The sequence below is a fragment of the Aotus nancymaae genome, unplaced genomic scaffold (assembly GCF_030222135.1).
Source record: "Aotus nancymaae isolate 86718 unplaced genomic scaffold, 86718_ANA_hifiasm-v0.15.2.pri h1tg000051l, whole genome shotgun sequence".
In the NCBI taxonomy this organism is placed as follows: Eukaryota; Metazoa; Chordata; class Mammalia; order Primates; family Aotidae; genus Aotus; species Aotus nancymaae.
In genome coordinates, this window is record NW_026988465.1 from 389,230 (window position 1) to 411,650 (window position 22,421).

A 22,421-nucleotide genomic window follows, 5' to 3' on the forward strand; every position below is an offset into this window, starting at 1 on the left:
CCATGATTCAATCACCTCCCACAAGGTCCCTCTCCTAATACGTGGGGATTATAGTTTGTGTAAGGCCGGTTGCCTCCTCGGGAGCTCAGACATACACCCCTGCCCCCTTCTTTTTCAAAAGCCCGGACAAGCCCGGACAAGCCCGGACGAGCTCAGGCAAGCTCAGACATGCTCAGATATATTACCTTTTCCCATGCTCGCACAGCCTGGCCTTCCCTTAAAGAGCCCAGTATGCAAACGAGGTCTTGTAACCTTAGCCTCTTAACAACCAATAGCAGTCAAGTCTTAACAACCAATAGCAGCCAATAGCAGCCAAGTCTTAACAGCCAATAGCAGCCGAGTCTTAACAGCCAATAGCAGCCGAGTAATTCCAACCAACAACAAGCCAAGTCCTAGGTAAAGGCTTGTAACTTACCCAATAGCAGTCCTGCTCTCCCACAACCAATGGAACTGTTTCACTCCCTATAAAAACCCATGTCGAAGAGGTGTCTGTGGGATTTTTTTCGGCACTTCCTGTTAGACAGAAGAACCTCACCCGGGAGCCTGAATAAATTACTTCACATTGGATCTTCTTGTGCTGGCCTTAGTTTCTTCCTTTTTAAACTCAGCGAGAACAGACCTTACAGTTTGGATTGCAATTCAAAATGAGATTTGGGTGGGGACACAGGCCCAGGCTTTATCACCTACTATGTGCTGAAGAGGAAGGGAAAGAAATCCGGGCCTTTCTGGTAAACAGCTTTAATGGCTACAAACAATTTCTCTTTGCAGTGGAGGTCTCCTTGCCTGGGCCATTTGGGCAGCCATGTTTCCTTCCACTCCCAGGAAGAGCACAGCCAGAACAGGAGACACCTGGGGCAGACAAAAGCGCATTGCATCAAGGGTTTTCTCCGTGTGGTTTCTTTAAAAGTTGATGGCTGGAGCCTTTTGCTTCAGAGCGGGTGCTCATGGTGGAGGGTCTGGGATCGGAACACAGGGAGAAGTTGTTTGGCAGTTTGTCATCCTCGAGGAGGACAAGGACAAGCGGTTTCTCAGATGGAGCAGCAGAATGTGGGAGGGTCGGGGGAGGAGGAGTAGCTCTTCGCTGTTGTACAGCCCAGGGAATTCGGGAGAAGGGGTACTAAGAAGCAGATCTTTTCTTCGCTCAGGCAGGGCAGAGCGACCAGCAGATAAGGCTGGGTGGCTAGGAGTCAGGAGGCTATGCTTGCCAAGGGGGACAGCAATGCAACTGGCAGATTCCGGAGGCCATCTGATGTCAGGGAGGAAGAGTAAGGCCAGTTAGAGCCAAAATCACTGCTCCTTTCTCTGCTCACTCACTTGCAGCCACATTTCTCCTCCGCCCTGCCCTGCCCTGCCCAGCACTCAGGACTTTCCCTTATTCTGCCTCTGCTGTCCAAAGACACCTCAACATGTGCTCCAGAACCATCACCTCTGCCCAAACACCTGCATTAACGAATTCATTAACTACTTTTGTCTCCCTCCTACTTTTCTTCACCACCTTCCCATAAAATTTCATTCTCCACTCTGTAGCATTAATTGTGCATTAGGAAGACAGCAATCTGATTAAACTTATTTAAAGTAATAGCGCCGGGCGCGGTGGCTCACGCCTATAATCCCAGCACTTTGGGAGGCCGAGGCGGGTGGATCACGAGGTCAAGAGATCGAGACCATCCTGGTCAACAAGGTGAAACCCCGTCTCTACTAAAAATACAAAAAAGAATTTAGCTGGGCATGGTGGCGCACGCCTGTAGTCCCAGCTACTCGGGAGGCTCAGGTAGGTGAATTGCTTGAACCCAGGAGGCGGAGGTTGCGGTGAGCCGAGATCGTGCCATTGCACTCCAGCCTGGGTATCACAAGGCAATAGATAAAAAGCAAGAGACAGAGGGCAGGTGTCAGGCTCTTTTCAACAACCAGTTCTCAAGGGAACAAATAAAGCCAGAACTCACTCATTACCTCAAGGATGGCACCAAGCCATTCATGAAGGATCTGCCCCCATGATCCAAATACTTCCCATTAGACCCCGCCTCCAACACTGGGGATCAAGTTTTGACATGAAATGTTGGGGGACAAATATCCAAACCATAGCGTGTTGTCTCATAATGCCTGGGAAACGCAAAAAAAGACAGACAAAACAATAAACAAAAAACAGATGTTGCAGGCCTATCAATTAGAAGGATCTCCTGTTTCTTATTTGTACATACCATTACATACGTAGTAAAGATCATTTGCCTACTGTGTAATTATATAGCAGAAACTCCAGGATGATTGACTGAAAACTTTTAAATTACCAAAAGAGTATACCAAATTGGTCATGCACAAGATAAATGTCAGTGGTTCACTTATCTGCCATCTATAATCAGGTCAGGGGAAATCCTCTTGTTTAAAATTGTTACTAAAATTTAGAAATAACCATAACAAGAAAAAAAAAGATGTGTAGGACTTACATTGAAAAAAACTCAAAAAAGAGTTTTAATAAAATAATATAGAAAGGGCTTGAATAAATGGAGACTCTTCTCATTTTCCTTAATGAGATGACTAAACATTGTAAATACTTCAATTTACCCAAGAAATTTGTATGCTAATGTCATGCTAATCCTTCCCCCATCAAAATCTCAAAGTTAAAAAAATGACTTTGGGTATTAAAAAGTTATTCTATTCTAACATTCACCTAGAAGAATAAAGATGGAAAATCAGAAATCAATAGTAGGGAAAAATAGATTTACAAATAATATCCAGAAATTGGCTATTAATAAATAAAATTATGTTTTCCCCCTGCATGTCAATAATACATAATCAAATCCCATGTGGATTAGTTAAATCATTATAAAAATAAAAGTTTAGAATAAAAAAATAGCCATTTTATTTAACTAGTTCATCAATGGAAAGGTACTTCTAAGAATTGAAGTGGTGTCAGAAATTACGAAGGGAAAATCTAGATTTGATTACAGAGGAAAACAAAACCCTGTTTATTAATGAAACATCATAACAAAATTTAAAAGGCAATAAAAGAGAGAAAATTGCTCACTCCTGTTCATAGAGTTTATTGGGCCTTCCAAAGAACTGAGATGTGAAAAGCCAACTGCCTTCCTATATTTGATTATGGAAATCCCCAGGGAACTAGAGTCCCTTCTCGTTTGTACTTCAGTTTCTAGTTCATAACATAGGAAATGCAAATAAAAAACACAATGAGATACCACTTCATACCCACTAAGATGGCCGTAACTTAACATTGCTGGTGGGAATGTCGAATGGTTCAACCACTGTGGAAGACAGTTTGTCTGTTCCTTAAAAAAGCTAAACATAGAATTACCATATGACCCAGCAGTTCCACTCCTAGATGTATATCCAAAAGGATGCAAAATAGATATTCAAACAAATACAGGTACACAAACATCTATAGCAACACTATTCACAATAGCTAAAAGGCAGAAACAACCCAATGTCTATCAATGAATGAGTGGATAAATTGTGCTATAAACACATAATACAATATTATTTAGCCATAAAAATGAAGTTTTGATACATGCTACTATGTAAATGAATCTCAAAAACTTATACTAAGTGAAAACAGCCAGACACAAAAGGTTTCATACAACTCAATTTATATGAAATATCAAGAATACATAACTCCATAGAGACAGAAAGCTGATTGGTGGTTGCTGGGTGCTGAAGGGAGGTGGGAATGGAGGGTGTCTGCTTAATACGATGGGGTTTCCTTTTAGAGCAGAACATTTTTTCTGGAACTTTAAACAAAGGCGGTGGTTATACAACACTGTTAACAATACCAAGTGGCAGTGAACTTCTCACTTTAAAATAGTTAGTTTTATGTGAATTTCACCTCAATACAAAAATTCTTAAAAAAGAAAAAAATAAAGCCAGTAATATCCAACCATTAAAAAAATAAGTTTCGAGCCAGGCGCTGTGGCTCACGCCTATAATCCCAGCACTTTGGGAGGCCGATGCGGGTGGTTCACAAGGTCAAGAGATCAAGACTATCCTGGTCAACATGGTAAAACCCCGTCTCTACTAAAAATACAAAATTAGCTGGGCATGGTGGTGAGCGCCTGTAGTCCCAGCTACTCGGGAGGCTGAGGCAGAATTGTTTGAACCCAGGAGGCGGAGGTTGCGGTGAGCCGAGATCGTGCCACTGCACTCCAGTATGGGTAACAAGAGCGAAACTCCATCTCAAAAAAAAAAAAAAAAAGTTTCACAGCTCGTATATAATCAACTTACTTATTACTGTGCTCAGATATGTAAGATAGAGTTCCAACCCTTGGCGAACTTCAGGTCTTGTTGGAGGACTATCTAAGGATACAGAGGTTAACAAATAAAAGAACTACCACAAAGAAGGTGCCCTTCAAGTGCAGGGTTCACATATGTACATCTGGTTGTGGAGAAAGGAAACATTTCTGAAATAAGACATTTGAAATGAGCTTTAAGGGTTGACTGGAATTTTTACCGTTAGAGGTAGAGACACACAATATCATAAAGAAAGGTGTGATCCCTACTAGAGGATTACCTGATAAGTGGAAAGACATTGTTAAACAGTCCAACCCGGTTGTTGTCAAAGCTATATAAATTGGACACAGAATTGAAGACCAAGTGTCAATAGAGAATGGCTCTGTCCCCTTTGCATCCCCAGTGCCAAATGCAGTCCCCAAGTACATGTTTGATGATTGGTAAATGTCAAAAATAAAATAAAGATAAAATATAAATGTGCATTTTTAAAACTTTTAAAAAGGCTAAGCACCAGAAAAATCTATAAAATAGCAGTATCTAGCAGCATATATTACCACGGAGGCAGCGTGTTAAAGTCACGTATTTGAGGTATCAGGAAAGCACACGGTAGCCAGGGTGAACTGCATGTGGAATTCTAGAAAACTCTGCATGCCCTCCTATGGGATTTGGAACACAATTTTAATGCAACAGGGAATCAGTATGGTTGATTTTCCCAAGATGCTGATTAAGTGTGGTATAAAGGAGTGGTCAGTATAGAAGGGCGGAGTGTGGAGCATCATGAACTCATCCTGGCAAGTCATGAGGGCAGACAGGTAAGGAATCTGCCTTCGTCTTTGGCTTTCTAGGCACATCCTCTTGGAGCTGTAGGGGAGGGGGGGATCTGGGGACACAGCAAGAGGGAAATGGCTGAGTACATTGTAAATGCACCCTTTATGGAGATGAGAACCTGCCGCAGAACAGAAGGTTGTTGGCTCTGTTGTGCCTGATGAAGAAAAGGAAAGGGTGGTCAGCGCAGAACCTCAGGCCAGATTCTATGCCGCAATCTACCATCATCATGCCCGAGGCTGCCGCCGCCTCCGTGCCTTCTTCATTCACCTCCACAAAAGTCTTGTGCACAAACTTGGACAGACACAGGTCTCTCTCGGCCGACATTGCTGACAAGTCAGCCTTGCTCTGTTGGAAAGCGTCAACCATTCCCAAACGTGGAAGCACAAATTCCATGTCATATTCCTCCTGCAGTTTAAATTTTGGAAGGTGAACTTCAACCTTAGTGCTCTTCATACAGTCTGGCTTGGTCCAGGCTGTGAGTTTCTCAAAAGTGAGATGTTTTTCCACCTGAAAGACCAGAATGAGACTTTAAGATTTCGATTCGACTTCAGGCACTCACAGTCCCCTTCCTCCTTTTGCACGTGGGTATTGTTTATTTGCATAGGACCAGCGGCCCCTTGATCTGCCAGAAGCTTGTGAACGCTCCTACTTGTCCTGTGTCTCATGCACCATCCCATGTACCTCCTCCTTGACAAGGAGGAGAGACACCAAGCAGCCAGAGGCAGGAAGGCTGTGGCTGTCCTTTCCTTACCCAACAACTCCCAAGACTAATTCTATTGTGACGAGTGTCAATGCCCAGGCGACTAGGATTTTTTTTCCAACCTATGCTTATTTTTAAAAACAACAAACCATTGCTAGTAAAGGAAAGGATTGGAAATGAAAGGGCTCTCAGTGTGAGCCACCCCAGTAGAGGAATCTGCCCCAGGTGAGATTCTGCATAGTTTCTGGAGCAGAGAGGTTGTGGTCAGGGAGGTGGGCAGAGGGAGTGCCAATGGCTGCCTCACACACAGGCCTCTTAAGTCATGGGGTTCCACTGCCTGCCATTTGCCATGGTTGACTCTGTCACCCCAGAGATCCATGCTGAAGGGAAGCCAGGTGCCTCGATGTGCCATCAGAGGCTGTCTCTGGGCCGACCCTCTGAGCACTGGACTTTACACCTCCCTGGATCCCACGATCCCCTTGCTCCCAGCCTTGTTAGGTGAAAGACTTCTTCATTCTCTATTTCAGATTCTAGCCTTTAAAAGCATGATGCTAATAATAATAATACTTCTAATAAAGGATCACATTTGCATATAGTTTACTATTTGCCAGGCAATGCCGTAAGCTTGCTACCTGAATTACCCACATTTTATCCTCATCATAAGCCTACCAGGCATTAACCCTAAGCAGTGCTTTTACAGAGTTAAAAGTCTGGTGTCCTTCATCAAACTAGCAGGATTTTTATAGGCGTCCCCCTAACTGGTTTATTTTAAAAGGCATTTTAACCGCCCCCCACCCCTTCTAGCGATGAAAAAACAGAGGACTGGGATGTGTAATTTGGCAGATCACGAATACCGGGGAAGGTCAGCCTTGAACAAAAATTTGATCCCAAAGCCACGAGCCTGCACAGTGCGCTCCGCAGGCTGCGTCTGCCGCGTCCCCAACCCGGAAGGTAAAGAGGTGGAAGTGGCGCTAGAGTTCTGCCCGCAAAGGTGTCCCGGGGTTCTCCCGCAGCCCGGGTCTCACCGTGCTGAGCTCCACGCCCTCGTCAGGCAGCAAGACCAGCAGGCTCAGCTCCTTCCGAGCATAGGGCAGCTCCAGCAGCTGCGCGCCCACCTCGCCCACGTGGGCGAGCATAAAGAAGTCGTCCTGATACATCATCTGCACTGGCCTTTGCTCCTCCTGGGGGAAGGATTATTGAAAGAAGCAATTAATCGTTTCAAAAGAGCTGCAGTTGCCTCCGGGAGTGTTTTCAGCACCTGTGATGGAAACCGCCATATTCATGCCCCAGTTAACACTAAAAAAAAAACAAAACAAAGTCAACCATTTCCTTCTTATCATCATTTCAAGCAGACACAGTACTACCCTGGGAAAGGTTTTGCTCTGTAAAATAAGATGTGATACTCTGCATTTTCCAGAGGAGAAAGTCAGATTTTTCTCATTTAAATTATGCTCAGCAAATAGATCTAAGAAAACAATATAATCAAATGAAATTAAATACAGCTATTTCTATTTAATTAGAAAAAAGTATATTGTTTTTCATATTTATCCAACCCAACATATAAGAAAAAAATGTCATAAAGGGGAGTGAAACTTAGTTTCACAACAGTATGACAGGGAGTATAAATGAATAAACACTTTCAGAAAGAGTAACAACCTACATGTATGGTAATGCATTTTAACCAAATCTTTTCAATTCTGATACTCTAAGGAAATATTTTTTTTAATACCGAGGAGGCATATGCACACAGAAGTTCAGCAAAGTGTTACAGTTATTAAACTTACTTTAAAAAATTGATACAGATCATCTATTATACAATTAAAATAGTTCTAAAACCAAGGTTAGAAGAATTCTCCTCCTCCCACCCTTTGCAACTAGACAACTAATTTTTTTTAAGTTATGTAAGGTACAACTTACAAAAAATGCAGGAGGGCTACCTACTTTCGTATTCTAATTGCATTACAATGGTGTATTTTTAGGGGCTGGAGGATTTGGCAAATTATTCTAACACCTGCCTTAATTTTTACTTCGATGTCAAAACTAAGGTCTTTGTCACAAAATTTTAATATTGGAAAGCTGTAAATACTGAATTAATAATAATTAGTTAACAATTCAAATAAAACTTAATTTTAAAAATAACTAATCAAAGACATGTGTTTTCACATTCTCTCCCTCCATCCTGCCCTATTCTCCTCACTCCCCATATATATATCACACTACCTTAACATTAACACCTCTTTTTTTTTTTTTTGCTTTCTAACCAAGTAAATTGGGCTTGAAGGAAGATCTTTAGTTTCCAAAACTAGGTGGCAGCAATGGTTTATGAGAAATTATCAAAGGCCATAAGAGCAGTGATAAAACACTACCTATATGTTAAATCTATCTATATGCAGCAAATGTCTTTTACTCCTTCCATTTTTTTCTACTGAGTTAAGAAATTCATTCAGAAATAGTTTAAGTTTCAAATTCTCTTTGGCTTAAGCTTATGTTACTTACACTTTTACAAAGTTAAATCTTTCCATTCAACTTCTTCAACAAACTAGCAAGATTTTGAAAAACCTCCCCCTACCTGGTTTATTTTAAAAGGCATTTCCCTTGTGTATGTTTCGTCAAACCATTCATTCCACTTTCCTTTGAAGTAGATGGCGTTGACAAGAACCAGCCTGGTCTCTGCATCAATTGAGCTAACCCGCAACAACTCTTCAATTTTACCTTTCAAGAAAAGCAGAGGCCTATGTTCAGTTGCTTTTTATAAGAACCTGATGTATTCAGTGATCCTGAATTATTAGTTGAGAACCAAACTTCTGTTTTCAAATTTGCTGAGTTTGGGTTATTACGTACAGAAATTACAACGGCACCTATGAGTGGTATTCATGATTACTGACACCTTGAGAGCACCCACCAAGTTGAGGATAGTGAAAGACTTGTTAAGTCACTCGAGGAAAACAGGTTGGCAGAAAGTAGAATGATTACACCAGGTTGGAGAACAAGACCAGCAGGAAATGTGATAGGCTGCAGGGGTGTTTGTCTCACGTGGTTAAAAGGAGTGTTTGATCCAACCCTTCGTGGTCACACCCGATTCTAACATGCTATGACTACACGTGGACATGTCAGAAGCAGCCAGAATGGATGGCTCAAAGGGGGAAGAGCTGGCACTGGGCACATGGGGGGTTTCTGGAAGCTTTTGGAAGAGATATTACCACTGAATCTGCTAAACAAAGCACCAGGCATCCCTGGAAAAGAGAATGTAGACAAGCAAAGATCACCCCTTCTTTCCATGGAGACCAAGTGGTACTTATTCAATGAATTGAGAGCATCCCTGCTGATTCACAGCCTCAAGAGGGCATCTGTGGTAAATATTCCAACCAGGAATGGGGGAAACAACTGCTGAGACTTTAAGTGAAGAACATCTCCCACTCTTTACCATCTCATTTATTCACCGGAATGGAAACGTTCTTAGTGGTACTAAGCATTGGTGCAGAGGAGTCTGAATGGTTCAGACCATCATTGGTCTTGGAGGCCAAGACTGGAACATGTCCCTCTCTGAAATGAAGATGAATAAGGTTCAACCCCAAATGGAGGGTATTAGTCTGTGGAACTCATCAGCCCTGAGAGAGGGTCTGCAGTTAACCAAGCAAATGTAGGCTTATCAAGTCAAATTAAAGGCGCTTAAGTGGAAGACCTGAAAAGTTAGAAGTGGCCTTAGCGGGTAAAAGTGATAGTGATGGATGTCCCACAGAACCTAGGAAGAGGCAGCCCAAGTGTACAACTCAAGTAAGATGTGTCCGTCAGCCTCCTTCTCACAGAGACAACGGAGTCACCTGACATGTGAATGTTACAGGCTAGGGAGAGTATATTTTAATGTAAGTTATTAAACTGGAAACCTGGCCTGGGTTTCTTTTGACATTTTGTTTTTTTGTTTGTTTTTTGTTTTCCAGACAGGCTGGAGTGCAGTGGCGTGATCTCAGCTCACTACAACCTCTGCTTCCCAGGTTCAAGCGATTCTCGTGTCTCAGCCTCCCGAGTAGCTGGGATTACAGGCATGGGCCACCACACCTGGCTAATTTTTGTATTTTTTGTAGAGATGGGGTTTCACCATGTTGGCCAGGCTGGTCTCGAACTCCTGACCTCAAGTGATATGCTCACCTCGGCCTCCTAAAGTGCCGGGATTACAGGCGAGAGCCACCATGCCCGGCCCTCTTTTGACATTTGTATCAGCTACTCTGGTCCTGGGAGAACAGACAAAAGTAAATCTCTGTTGCTGAAAACCTGAGTGTCTAATCAGAACCTTTGTGAGTCCATTCACAAAGGTTCAGTATGCCAGGAGGCCCTGCCAGTCAACATTACTCTGACCATCTGAAACACCATGAAATTAGAGGGGCTGGAGTAGAGAGGTGGAGGTGGGTGAGGAGAGAGAGAAGGAGGGATAGGAGGGAGAGGAGGAGGAGGGAGGATAGAGGAGGGGAGAAGAAGGAATAGGAGAGCGGCAGGAGGAGGGGTTGGGAGGAGTGTGGAATAACTTGTCATTCTGACCTTCAGTCTTTTCTGAGACCCAAGTGTTGATGTGTTTCCTGGACTCTTCTGCAGCTTTGATAAAAGAAAGCTGCTTCAGCTCAGCATGGTAGAATTGAAGACAGGATTCCTTAAACGTCTTTGGAGAGAAAAAGTTCAGTGAGGCTGCATTGCTAAATACAAATGTCAGCAAACTTCCAAAAATTCTAAATATTTTATCTCTTCTTAATAAAAAGAATATACATAACTCTTTAAAAGCAATCATATTAAGATATGTTAAAATATCAGAATTTATAAATAGGTACGTATTGAACCCTGAATAGCCAGAAATGAACTTGAGAATAGTCAAGTTTTTGTTAATGCAAGGTATAATTATAGAATTATGGTCTTTAAAAAAAAAAAGAAGCTTAGACTGGGCGTGATGACTCACATCTGTAATCCCAACAGGCAGGAGGATCACTTGAGACCAGGAGTTCGAGACCAGCCTGGGCAACATAGTGAGACCCCATCTTAGAAAAAAAAATACTAAATTTTTAAAAATTTGGTTAACGTAAGTTTCTCAATTTCTCTAGAGCCTTTCTCTCAGACTCTATATCACCAGATATGTTGAATACAACTTTTCTTGTTCTGTTGATTCAACTTACTGAGAGGAATTCACACGTTTTCTCTCCAAAGAGCCTGTTGGCCGTTCTCAGCAGGTATTCTGTGCCAGGCTTGTTCACTTCAGTGAGAAGCGACTGGAAACCCTGATGAATGTCTTCCTCTGTGTTTAAAGAAAGTGCCTGTTGTGAAAAACAATTTTAAAAATTATCAATTTAGCTCTTTGGTGGATGGGGAGAGGAAAGAGGGGATAGAAAACAGGCAAGTAAAAGATGTAGGTATCCTGCCTGAATGGACCTCGCTCATTTAAAGATGAGTAACAGAAAAAATGGCAAGGTGAGAAAAGTTCAGAAAAGAGGTTGTGATAAAATCTCGTATCCAAAGAAAAACATAAATGCACCCTAAGTGGTGGGAAAATTATCTCTAAAATTTATAGTTAAAAAAAAAAAAGATGCAGTTAAAAAGTTAAAAGCAGAAAAAGTGCAAGGAGAAATAGAAATACAATCATCAGGATCCTCAAAAGGAAATGAGGATATTAAATGAGCAATGTGATTAATAAGACGAAAACACAGTTATTAAATTGTACCCTGTAGAGACTATACGTGTCTGTATTACTTAAATAATTCAAAAAATGTAACACATATTGGGTCATAAGAAAAGTCTCAGCCAGGCGCGGTGGCTCACGCCTGTAATCCCAGCACTTTGGGAGGCCAAGGCGGGTGGATCACAAGGTCAAGAGATCGAGACCATCCTGGTCAACACGGTGAAACCCTGTCTCTACTAAAAATAAAAAAAATTAGCTGGGCTTGGTGGTGCATGCCTGTAATCCCAGCTACTCAGGAGGCTGAGGCAGGAGAACTGCTTGAACCCAGGAGGCGGAGGTTGCGGTGAGCCGAGATCGCGCCATTGCACTCCAGCCTGGGTAACAAGAGTGAAACTCCGTCTCAAAGAAAAAAGAAAACACACATACTCACATACAAAACAGACAACCACACAGCACATATAAGAAAAAGTACCCCAAAGGAAGGTTATATGTAAAAAAAGAGGTTATAGTGATGTATACAAAGGGAATGTTAAAACAATAAAAACTATGTCTAATTATTTTCAGTGAAGTATCGATTATAAGTTACCAAATGCCAGTCAAAAATATGAATATTAGCCAGGCATGGTGGCATGTGCCTGTAATCCCAGCTCCTCGGGAGGCCGAGGCAGGAGAATCACTTGAACTCAGGAGGCAGAGGTTGCAGTGAGCTGAGATAGCGCCACTGCACTCCAGCTGGGATGACAGAGCAAGACTCTGTCTCAGAAAAAAAAAAAAAAAGGAATCTATTATCACTGACAATGAATAAACCGAGAGAGAGAGAGAGAGAGAAGTACTTCTAAAAAGGCTTAGATGATCTTAGAAGATCTTTTGAGGGATTATTTCTAATATTGAAACAATTTCTATTTCCCGTGTAATACACACTGTTCTAGAACAGAGAGAAAAGAGGAAGCTACTAAATTTATTTTAGACAGTTCATGGACTGTTGATAAGAAACCCTGTCAAAAGTAGAACAAAACCAAAAGCTAAGGCCAATTTCACCTACGGCTGTGACACCACAATGACTAGCCATAGCCAACACATGCTGAGCACTTGCTTTACATAGACTCTCATTGACTCCTCAATTAACTGAAAGAACATTTGTAAAAGTAAAGATACTGTATAATCACCAAAGTACAACATGTCAAGCGGAAATGGGGAAATAAGGCTGGAGGAAGATGCCTTACGTTATCAAGGGTGGTTGTCTCCGTGTGATGATTTCATAGGGATTTTTTTTTCCTCCCTTCTACTTTCCTCTTTTTTTTTTTTTTTTTTTTTAAATAATATGATGGGGTTTTACCATGATGGCCAGGCTGGTCTTGAACTCCTGACCTCAGGTGATTCACCCACCTCGGCCTCCCAAAGTGCTAGGATTACAGGCGTGAGCCACCACATCCAGCTCTACTTTACTTTTTTAAAGATTTTTATAGTGGATTTTTACTATTTATATAATGAAGGAAAAAATAAACAATTATTTAAAACATTTCTGATGACATTAATGCTTCCCTTCATGTTACAGGTAGCAATGTGCACTCAGCATGTTTGGTGCCTGAGGAGTATCCAATTGCACACTGGAGCCATGGAGAGCTCCCGGCGTCACACCGCAGAGGGTAACCAGACAATTTTGGTGCTCTCAAAGAAAAACTTTCAATAAAGGTTTATCAGTGAGCCTAAAACATAGAAAAAGATCATAAAAATTTAAGCATAAGCAACTTCAGAATCAAAATGAAGTCACTAATGTTAAAAAAAAAAAAAAAGGAAAAAAAAAACAGCTTGCTGGGCGTAGTGGCTCATGCCTGTAATTCCAGCACCTTGGGTGCCCAAAGTGGGTGGATCACAAGATCAGGAGTTCGAGACCAGCCTGGCCAACATGGTGAAACCCTGTCTCTACTAAAAATACAAAAAAAAATTAGCCAGGTGTGGTGGCAGGTGCCTGTAATCCCGCTACTAGGGAGGCTGAGGCAAGGAGAATCGCTTGAACCCACGAGGCGGAGGTTGCAGTAAGCCGAGACTACGACACTGCACTCCAGCCTGGGAGACAGTGGAAGAAGACTACATCTCAAAAAAGGAAAAAAAAAGCAAAACACACACACACAAATAACCTTGACAGAGCCAGCGAAAGCCACAAAGGAAGGGTTCTCACGCTTGAATGCCTGGTAACAAAACTATCACAGAGGACTCTAAAAACCACACCCTTGCACAAAGGCCATCACAGCCTTACACAAAAAATACTTGTGCAAGGACATCTACCCAAGAACTCCCCATCCAACCTCACACTGGCGTCACCTTCCTTATTGATCTTTTTGCCAGAAATAATTATTTCAAAGGAATTATGTAATCCTCTTTACCTTTTTCTTTAAAAACTGTAGTGTTTGTTTACCACCCTGAATGTGCACATAGCTTGCTATGCCATGTGCATTTTCACTGCAATGCTCGACGTGCAAATAAATATCTTTTAGAGAGCCTATCTGTGCTTATTATTGAGGTTGGTACCCTCTACACATAAACCTTCTTTCCTTCACACAATGAGCTGGGAAATGATTAAGATGAGTAATTCACTACTGAAAAGTGTCATCAAAGAAAAAAAGAGTCATCTTGAGCAAAGCGCAGTGGGAAACACTCCCACAATGAAAGCGTGTCCAGGGGCCTGCACTCAGGGATGACGCAAGGTTTTGGTTTCATCTCAGGTACGTGTCTCCTCCCCTCTCCACAAACCTCTGGGGACCAGCACAGAGCTCTTATCATTTCCAGAGGTTCTCTGAGTGTTGCTGAGACTGAGCTGAGCAGTACCCGCACAGGTGTGCAGCTGTAACTAAGCACACGCCTTGGAATCCTTCTTGCAAATTTCTGTTTCTGCCCTCCCTGAGCCCTTGGTACAGAAACAACTTGAAACAGGTATTAACCCTCATTACCAATAAAAGTTTATAGCTACAAAGTCTCCTGCTCCAAAAAAGAGGTACATCTTTGCAACTCATGTTTCAAATAATTTCAGTATCATTTTCTAAACAAAGATTCTGTGCTAGGACCAGACAGCTTGGACGGTCTTTTCCAAAAGATTAACTGATGACACTCTCCCACCAAGTAAATCTCGGCGGAGTGGAGTTCCTGCCTCCCTGCCCTGTCCCTCTTCTTCCCCAGTGGACCCCCACCTCCCTGAAATGGCCCGTGCATACTCGGGCCCCAGTCCTTCCCTCTTCCTCAGTGGCTTTGGAGTGTGAGTGTGAAACTGGTGACAGAACACGCAACCCAGACCAGTCCCCCCTCCTAGGGGACAGGCAAGCTTACCTGGGCCACTTGGGTGGCGGTGTTTCCCTTTGCTCCCAGGAGAACCATGGCCAGGGCAGAGGAGATGCTCATAGGAGAACAAAACACGTTGCATGAAGGGTTATCTTCACAGAGCAACTTTAACAGGCGTATGGCAAAGGTGCCATTTGCATTAGAAAAAGTTTCCATGATGCAGGGCCTGGAAACCAAGAACAAAGAGAAATGCAGTTTCGACATTCCCTGAATGTTACTGACCTACTTGCTATGTGGCGATTTTGGAATCGTACCTTTTGTTTTCATCTCAAAGTTCATATTTTAAGTTGGAGAAAAACCTATTTTCTGTTACTCTCTGACGGAAAACTAAGTGCAAATATTAAGGTAATTAGCTAAGTGTGGTGATAGCAGCAGCTCAAACCAGCCATAGCAACAGAACTGGCTCGCCTGCAGAGCGCTTGCGCGCACGCTCTCTCTCTCTCTCTGTCACACACACACACACACACACACGCGCGCGCACAGCTGGGAGCAGTGAACTCCAGTTCTTTCCGTAAGGACCAGATCCTCCTCCCTGGCCCCATCTGAGGAGGACAATGGGGCCGGGGAGGAGGAGGAAAATGCTATTCTTATTCTTGCATGCATTTACAGAGTCCTTGTGAGATTTTCAACTAGGCACCAGCCCGTGGCCTCCCTGTCATTTAGCTGATACACAAAAGACACTGAGATGCTGAATCTGATCCAGAGACAGCTGTGAGGCAAAGAGCTGTTGTCCATGGAGGCAAGTGACTGGGTCCTGGACGGCTGGGGTGGAGCCAGTCTGCTCCCAGCCAGCCAGACTGGCCCAGGCCCACTCTGACATCCCAGGAATGCATTCAGGGTTCCTGCCCATCCCTAGCCTCTGGACATCATGTGACCGTTTAAAATTGAAAGTGAGACTTAGAGAATTGTGTGTCGTTTTTGCTTTGTTTCATTTTCTTGTTAATGCTCTTGCTAACTCAGAAACATTCATGTGGGAGCTTTCCTCATTACTCCCAGCAAAAGCCAGGAGAGTAGATTGTGCATGGGAGGAAGGAACCGATCCCTGCAGAACGCCAGAATGGAAAGGCAAGAAGCAGCCCAAGGTGAGGAAGTAAAACCAGTGAGAACAAGGAGGTGGTGCCTGTGAAGCCAAAGTGTGAATGTGAGTGGGTGGGTCTCTTGGCCACAGATCTGAAACCAAAGGAATGCCCACCCCCAGGCTGCAGTTCCCAATGCCCTTGAAAATGAGCCTCACTCATCCAGGTGAGGCTGGGAGACCTCCCTGACTCCTTCCCATCTCCCTCCTCCCCCACACTCATCCCCAAGGCCTGCCCTCTGCGCCCACATTTCTCTCCACTTCAGATCCTGTGCCTGGCCAAATGCCCAGGCCTCCTCCCGAGCCTCTGGTCTCCCCAGAGCGGCTCCCCACTGTCCGGACACCTCACCTGTGCTTCCCAAAACGCCAGCCAAATCACTAAAGAGCCTTGGACAATGAACACAACCCGCTGCCCGCCAGCTACCCTCAGCCTCAGCCACACAGCATCCTGAGAGGAAAGCAATGTCTTAATCCTCTTGTCCTTCCTTCTAAATCTCCCGGGGCCTTATGGTCCGCTCAAAGCCGCCTTGTTGAAATGGTTTCTTCTCCACCTGCCCCTCCCCTGATCCAGCCTCACTCAGGTCACAGCCTCCATCTCTGGCCATCCTGAACCCCTCCCAAAGTCACCTCTTGGCAAACACTGTTGGTCCCCTTAGGAGGTGCCATGACAATCACGGATTAATTCCACTCACCCTCAAACACCTCGACCCCGCCCGGAGGCTCTGATTCCCACCCTAGAGGAGGCTCCCTTGACTCCGCTGGTGCGGACCTCCCCAGCACGACCCTTCCTCCCAAAACTGATTCCTCATCTACCTGCTGGCGGTCTCCACAGACCTGCAGGCAAAGGGCTGCGCCTGGCTGCCCGGATTCTCAAGCCCTGGAGGAGTGCTCCGGGGAAGGAAAGACCCCATCCGTTTAGCTGAATTATTTAAAGAATTAGGATAGATAAGAGTGCTCGGATTTGGAAATGGAGACTGGTGACTATTATTTTTTAATTATTTTGTTATTCTTTTGTGAGTTTTTTGATTTTTTGTTTTGTTTTGAGACTAAGTCTTGCTCTGTCGCCCAGGCTGGAGTGCAGTGGCCGCAATCTCAGCTCACTGCAACCTCCGCCTCCCGAGTTCGAGCGATTCTCCTGCCTCAGCCTGTAGCTTACATTATTACAGGAGTGTGCCACCACGACCGGCTAATTTTTTTAGTTGTAGTAGAGACCGGGTTTCACCACGTTTGTCAGGCTGGTCTCGAACTCCTGACCTCAAAGGATCAGACCGCCTTGGCCTCCCAAAGTGCTGGGATTACAGGCGTGAGCCACCGCGCCCGGCCGAGACTGGCGACTTTAAAGGACAGAGAAGCAGCAGGACAGACGTCATCCTGCGGATCCCAGAGCAGAGAAGAGCAGTGAGAAAACAGGGCCTGCAGGGGAAGGCGGCGTCCGCGCTGGCTGGGGGCCGCCGAGGCAGAGACCGGCTGCGCGCTGCAAGGGACCCCCAGAGACCGTTGCTGTCCCCCCCACCCCGAGACGGCACCGCCTCCCCGGGGCTCTTGGCCGAGAGACCGCTCCTATCCTCGGGTCCCATCTCGCGGTGGCAGCCGGGGGACCTGAAGCTCACCACTCCCGTCCCCCACCCCGGCCCTGCGCGGGGACGCCCTCACCTGCCACCTGGTCCAGCGCTGTCCTCTCTCCGTGTCGCGCTCCGAGTCTGGACGCCGATTCCCAAAGCGCAGGACCAGGCCCTGCTGCTGCGCTCAGTGGGTTCCCACTCTCGGCCTCAGCCTGCACCGCCTTTTACTACCACAAAGTCGGGCGCCTCCCACACTTTCCGCTTGACTGGGGCTCCGCCTTCCAGGACCAGCAGGGTCGCAGCGCTAGGTGGCCGAGAGCGGGGCTAGGGGCCGGAGCCGGTCAGGTTCGCCCGTCCGCCCCGCCCAGGGCGATGTCCGCGCATGACCACCCCCCCCGCCCCCCGCCTGAGGCCAGCCAGGTGCCGAAGGCGCTCGCCTGGCCTGGCCCACCCCAGCCCCACGGCCGCTTCGAGACCCGGTTCTGAAACTGACAGCCCAGAGAAGTAGGCTGGGAGTCTGCGGTGCCCAGGGCCTCCGCGCCAAGAAACAAGGGGTCTGCGGGAAGGAGACAGAGCCTGAAACCCTGGACTTTTCTACTTCCAGGAAGCGAAGGTCGGGTGACCGCCAAGCTCGATGTTCCAGTGGGAAGGCCCCATGGATCTTTGTCCGCGCCTCTTTTCTTAGGAATATGAGGAATTCAGTTAGAACCAAAGCATTTGTTCCAGATTCCGCCACTAACTAGTACTAGTCCTGGGCACTGGTACTAACTGGTACTAGTCCAGATAGAGAACCAGGCGTCCTCACTCCTAGTACCCGAGCCCTTCTCCTGCCGCAGCTGCTTGGACTGCGGTTGGTTTAAGCAGCCCCACCATTCCCGCAAAGTGATGGGAAGAGACGCTGAGTTACGCGGGCTCAGGACACTCCTGCATCCTCTATCAGGGGTCCAGGGGCACAGACCTGGGGGAGGTGATGCAGCAGTTTGTGATGTCATCCGATATCCCCCCACCCTCTCCATCCTAGGCTGGACGCAATTTGAAGCATTTTGTGTTGACACGGTGACATTCAGAGGAAGAGAACAGACCAAACGGCTCCCAGGGAGAGTCTCCCAGAAGCCCGCCCTCCTATTTCAAATTGACCAGAAGTAGAGCTTTCTCCTGAGGGCCTGAATCAGGGAGAGGCAAGTCAGGTGCCTAAAGCCCAAAATTTCAGGAAGGCCACACTCGTAGGTGCCAACCCTGCATTTGCGCGGCCCTGAGAATCAGAACCTCCTCCAATTTTACACCCGAGGTGCCCAGTTTGCTTTTTTTAAATGTTTTTTTTTTGTTTGTTTGTTTGACGAAGTCTTGCTTTGTCAACCAGGCTGGAGTGCAGTGGCATGATCTCGGCTCACTACAACCTCCTCTCCCTGGTTCAAGCGATTCTTCCGCCTCAGCCTCCCAAGTAGCTGGGACTACAGCCGCGGTCCACCACGCCCGGCTAATCTTTGTATTTTTAGTAGAGACGCGGTTGGGGTTTCACCATGTTGGCCAGGCTGGCCTTGAACTCCAGACCTCATGATCCGCCAGCCTCGGCCTCCCAAAGTGCTGGGATTATAGGCATGAGCCACCACGCCCTTAGCACCTTTACTAAAAGACAATTGACTACCATAATATTCATCCGTTTAAAGCATGCAATTCACTAGTTCTTTTTTTTTTTTTTTTTTTGGCGGAGTGTTGCTTCGCTAGGCGCCAGGCTGGAGTACAGTGGCGTGATCTCTGCTCACTGCAACCTCCGCCTCCTGGTTCCAGCTATACTCCTGCCTAGGCCTCTGCAGTAGCTGGGACTAAAGGCATGCACCACCACGCCTGGCTAATTTTTGTATTTTTAGTAGATGGGATTTCGCCATGTTGGCCAGGCTGGTCTTCAACCCCTGACCACAGGTGACTCACCCAAAGTGCTGGGATTACAGCCTGAGCCACCACACCTGGCCAAAAATCTATTTTTTAAACAAAATTAAATGGATAAAATTCTAGCCAGACTGATCAGGACAAAAAAAGAGAAAGAGAGTGAGAGAGAGAGAGAAAGGGGGAGAGAGAGAAGACACAAATGATCAGTATCAGGAATAAGAGAGATGGTGTCACTACAGATTTTATATATATTAGAAAGAAGATACGGATATTATAAACAACCTCATGCCAATAAATTTGACAAATTAGATAAAATGAAAATTCAAGTTGCAAGTTGGGCAAAAATATTTACAAATAAGCTATCTGATAAAGAACTTAGTATCTATGAGAACTCTCAAATGCAATACTCAAACAAAACCAAAATAAAATAAAATGTGAGTGAGAAATTTAAAAAGACGTTTCATCAGAGAACATACATAGATGGCAAATGAACACATTTTAAAATGCGGAACGTCGCTAATCATTATGGAAATGGAAACTAAAACCTCCATGAGAAACCACTACACATTGATTATCCTTAGTAAAAATGACAACAACACTGATAAAAATGACAAAATTTGTCAAGTTTTGGTGACTGGAACATTCTTCTGCTCCTGAGAATGTTCAGTGTACAATCATTTTGAAAGACAATTTGGCAGTTTCTTAAACTGACACAAGAACAGAAAATCAAACACCGCATGTTTTCACTCATAGGCGGGTGTTGAACAATGAGAACACATGGACACAGGGAGGGGAGCACCACACACTGGGGTCTGTTGGTGGGGAGTAGGCATGGTCTAACAGAGAACCTAGTCTAGCGTGGTATATTTTTAAAAAGAGCCATATTATGAATGGCTCATGTAACAGATGATAACGTGTGACTCCAAAACAGAGCTGGGAGCAGGTGGGGCTCGGTCCAAGTCAAAAAAGCAAGTCTAAGGGGCATTTCTCGCCTAAACTCCAGACTCCTGCTACCCTAAGTATGGTCCATGGACTGGCAGCACCTGAATTATGCAGAATCTTGTTATTAATCAGAAATCTGAGTGCACACCCCAGACTCACAGAATCAGAATCTGATATAACAATATCCCAGGAGATTTTTGTATTAGTTTTCTGCTTATGGTGGTCGAGGCACAGCTTGATTTTATACATTTTAGGGAGATATAAGACATCAATCAATACATGTAAAATGTACATGAATTTGGTTCAGAAAGGTGGGATGATTCAAAGTGGAGGCTTTCAGGTCATAAGCAGATTCAAAGACTTTCTGAATCAATAGAAAGGAATGTCTGGGTTATGATAAGGGGTCATGGAGACCAAGGTTTCATCATGCAGGTGAAGCCTCCAGGTAGCAGGCTTCAGAGAGAATAGATTGTAAGTATTTTTTATCCTATTTAAAGTAAAGTAAATGTTTGTTTGGTTTTTTTTGAGATGGAGTTTTGCTTTGTTGCCAGGGCTGGAATGCCATGATACGATCTTTTTTTTTTCTTTTTTTTAGATGGAGTTTCGCTCTTGTTACCCAGGCTGGAGTGATGCGATCTCGGCTCACCGCAACCTCCGCCTCCTGGGTTCAGGCAATTCTCCTGCCTCAGCCTCCTGAGTAGCTGGGATTACAGGCACGCGCCACCATGCCCAGCTAATTTTTTGTATTTTTAGTAGAGACGGGGTTTCACCATGTTGACCAGGATGGTCTCGATCTCTTGACCTCGTGATCCACCCACCTCGGCCTCCCAAAGTGCTGGGATTACAGGCATGAGCCACCGCGCCCGGCCCCGTGATACGATCTTGTCACTGCAACCTCCACCTCCTGGGTTCAAGTGATTCTCCTGCCTCATCCTCTTAAGTAGCAGGGATTGCAGGCACATGCCACCATGCCCAGCGAATTTTTGTATTTTTTTTTTTTTTAGTAGAGATGGGGTTTCACCATGTTGGCCAGGCTGGTCTTGAGCTCCTGACCTCAAATGATCCATGTATGTTTGCCTCCCAAAGTACTGGGATTCCAGGTGTGAGCCATCATGCCTGGCCAAGTAAATGTTTCTAATCAGATTTCAAGAATCTGTTCCATCAGTAATTCCAAAAGGGAGGAGGGTATAATGAGGCACGTCCTGCTCTCCCTTCCCATCATGGCCCAAACTAGTTTTTCAGGTAAACTTTGGAATGTCCTTCAGGTGGTTGGGAAGCATAGAATTCTGCTTTTGATTTACAGACATGACAGTTGCTGTAGACTGCGGGCAGTGAGCACATCAGGACTTTCCCTTCTCCTATATCAGGACTTTCTCTTCTCCTATCTGGTGACTCCTTGGCCCACACCAACCCAGAGAAACAAGACCCACTGCCCCTGCTACCTGGGACCCGCGTATTGAGTCTGAGCAATGACCCCATCCTCTCCATCCACTTCCCAGCTGGCGAACCCTGCAGGGCGCTGGCCCCACTGCTATGGCCACTCTCCAGCCGCCATACCCACAGCAACTCCACACTAGTGGCTCTTCCCACCCAAGGCTCCTCCTTGCCCACAGCTCCTCCCCTCTGGCAGTTCCTCCCTGTGACCCTTCCGCTTGCAGCTCTCCCTCCCCTCCCCTGTGCCTGCCTCAGGCCTTAGTCCGATTCCTTTCCCAAAGCTCACTTAGAGTCCTAGCTCATCCATGGGGCCCACACTTCCAAGACTCCAGCACTTGGGAGGCTCCTGCCGTCACTACTGCTACTGAAACACCAGGGCTTGGGTCTAGCTCCTGCTGTTCGCTGCACAGAAAGCCAATGACTGAGACAAGTGTTACCAAGAAAGAAAGCTTTAATCAACTCCTGGAGCCAAGGAGATGGGAGCTCCATCCCAAATCCATCTCCTCGATTGACTAAAATTAAGGGTTTATATAGGAGGCTAAATGTACTGTGTATAGAAAACAAGAACTTGGGAGGGATAAGGAAGCATGACAAGGATCATGATGAATGAGAGGCTTGACAGCTTATCTGCATACAGCGATCTGGTGAGTTTTAGTCCTTTGATACTTTCTGAGAGGCCTAGGAGTCCTTTCCTGAGGAAGGAATTCAGATAAAACAAATGTAAGTTTCAAGATTTATGATCAGAGCACCAATTTCCATGTTTATTCA

The 22,421-nt window shown here is 45.3% G+C and overlaps 1 protein-coding gene across 2 annotated transcripts; it reads right to left on the reverse strand.

The window, feature by feature from the left end:
- Positions 1-3,018: 3,018 nt before the first annotated feature.
- Positions 3,019-17,648, reverse strand: SERPINB9 (serpin family B member 9). 2 transcript variants are annotated; one of them, XM_012464865.2, is made up of 7 exons: positions 17,482-17,648; positions 14,742-14,919; positions 10,921-11,058; positions 10,298-10,415; positions 8,334-8,476; positions 6,790-6,945; positions 3,019-5,571 (listed from the first exon to the last, which is right to left on the reverse strand). In XM_012464865.2, exons 2-7 carry the CDS (start codon positions 14,907-14,909, stop codon positions 5,167-5,169), a joined length of 1,128 nt encoding a protein of 375 aa, XP_012320288.2. In that variant the 5' UTR covers positions 14,910-14,919; positions 17,482-17,648; the 3' UTR covers positions 3,019-5,166. The 2 variants fall into 2 exon arrangements, with proteins under 2 accessions (XP_012320288.2, XP_012320289.2); XM_012464866.2 differs by lacking the exon at positions 17,482-17,648 and adding an exon at positions 15,008-15,189.
- Between the last annotated feature and the right edge of the window lie 4,773 nt (positions 17,649-22,421).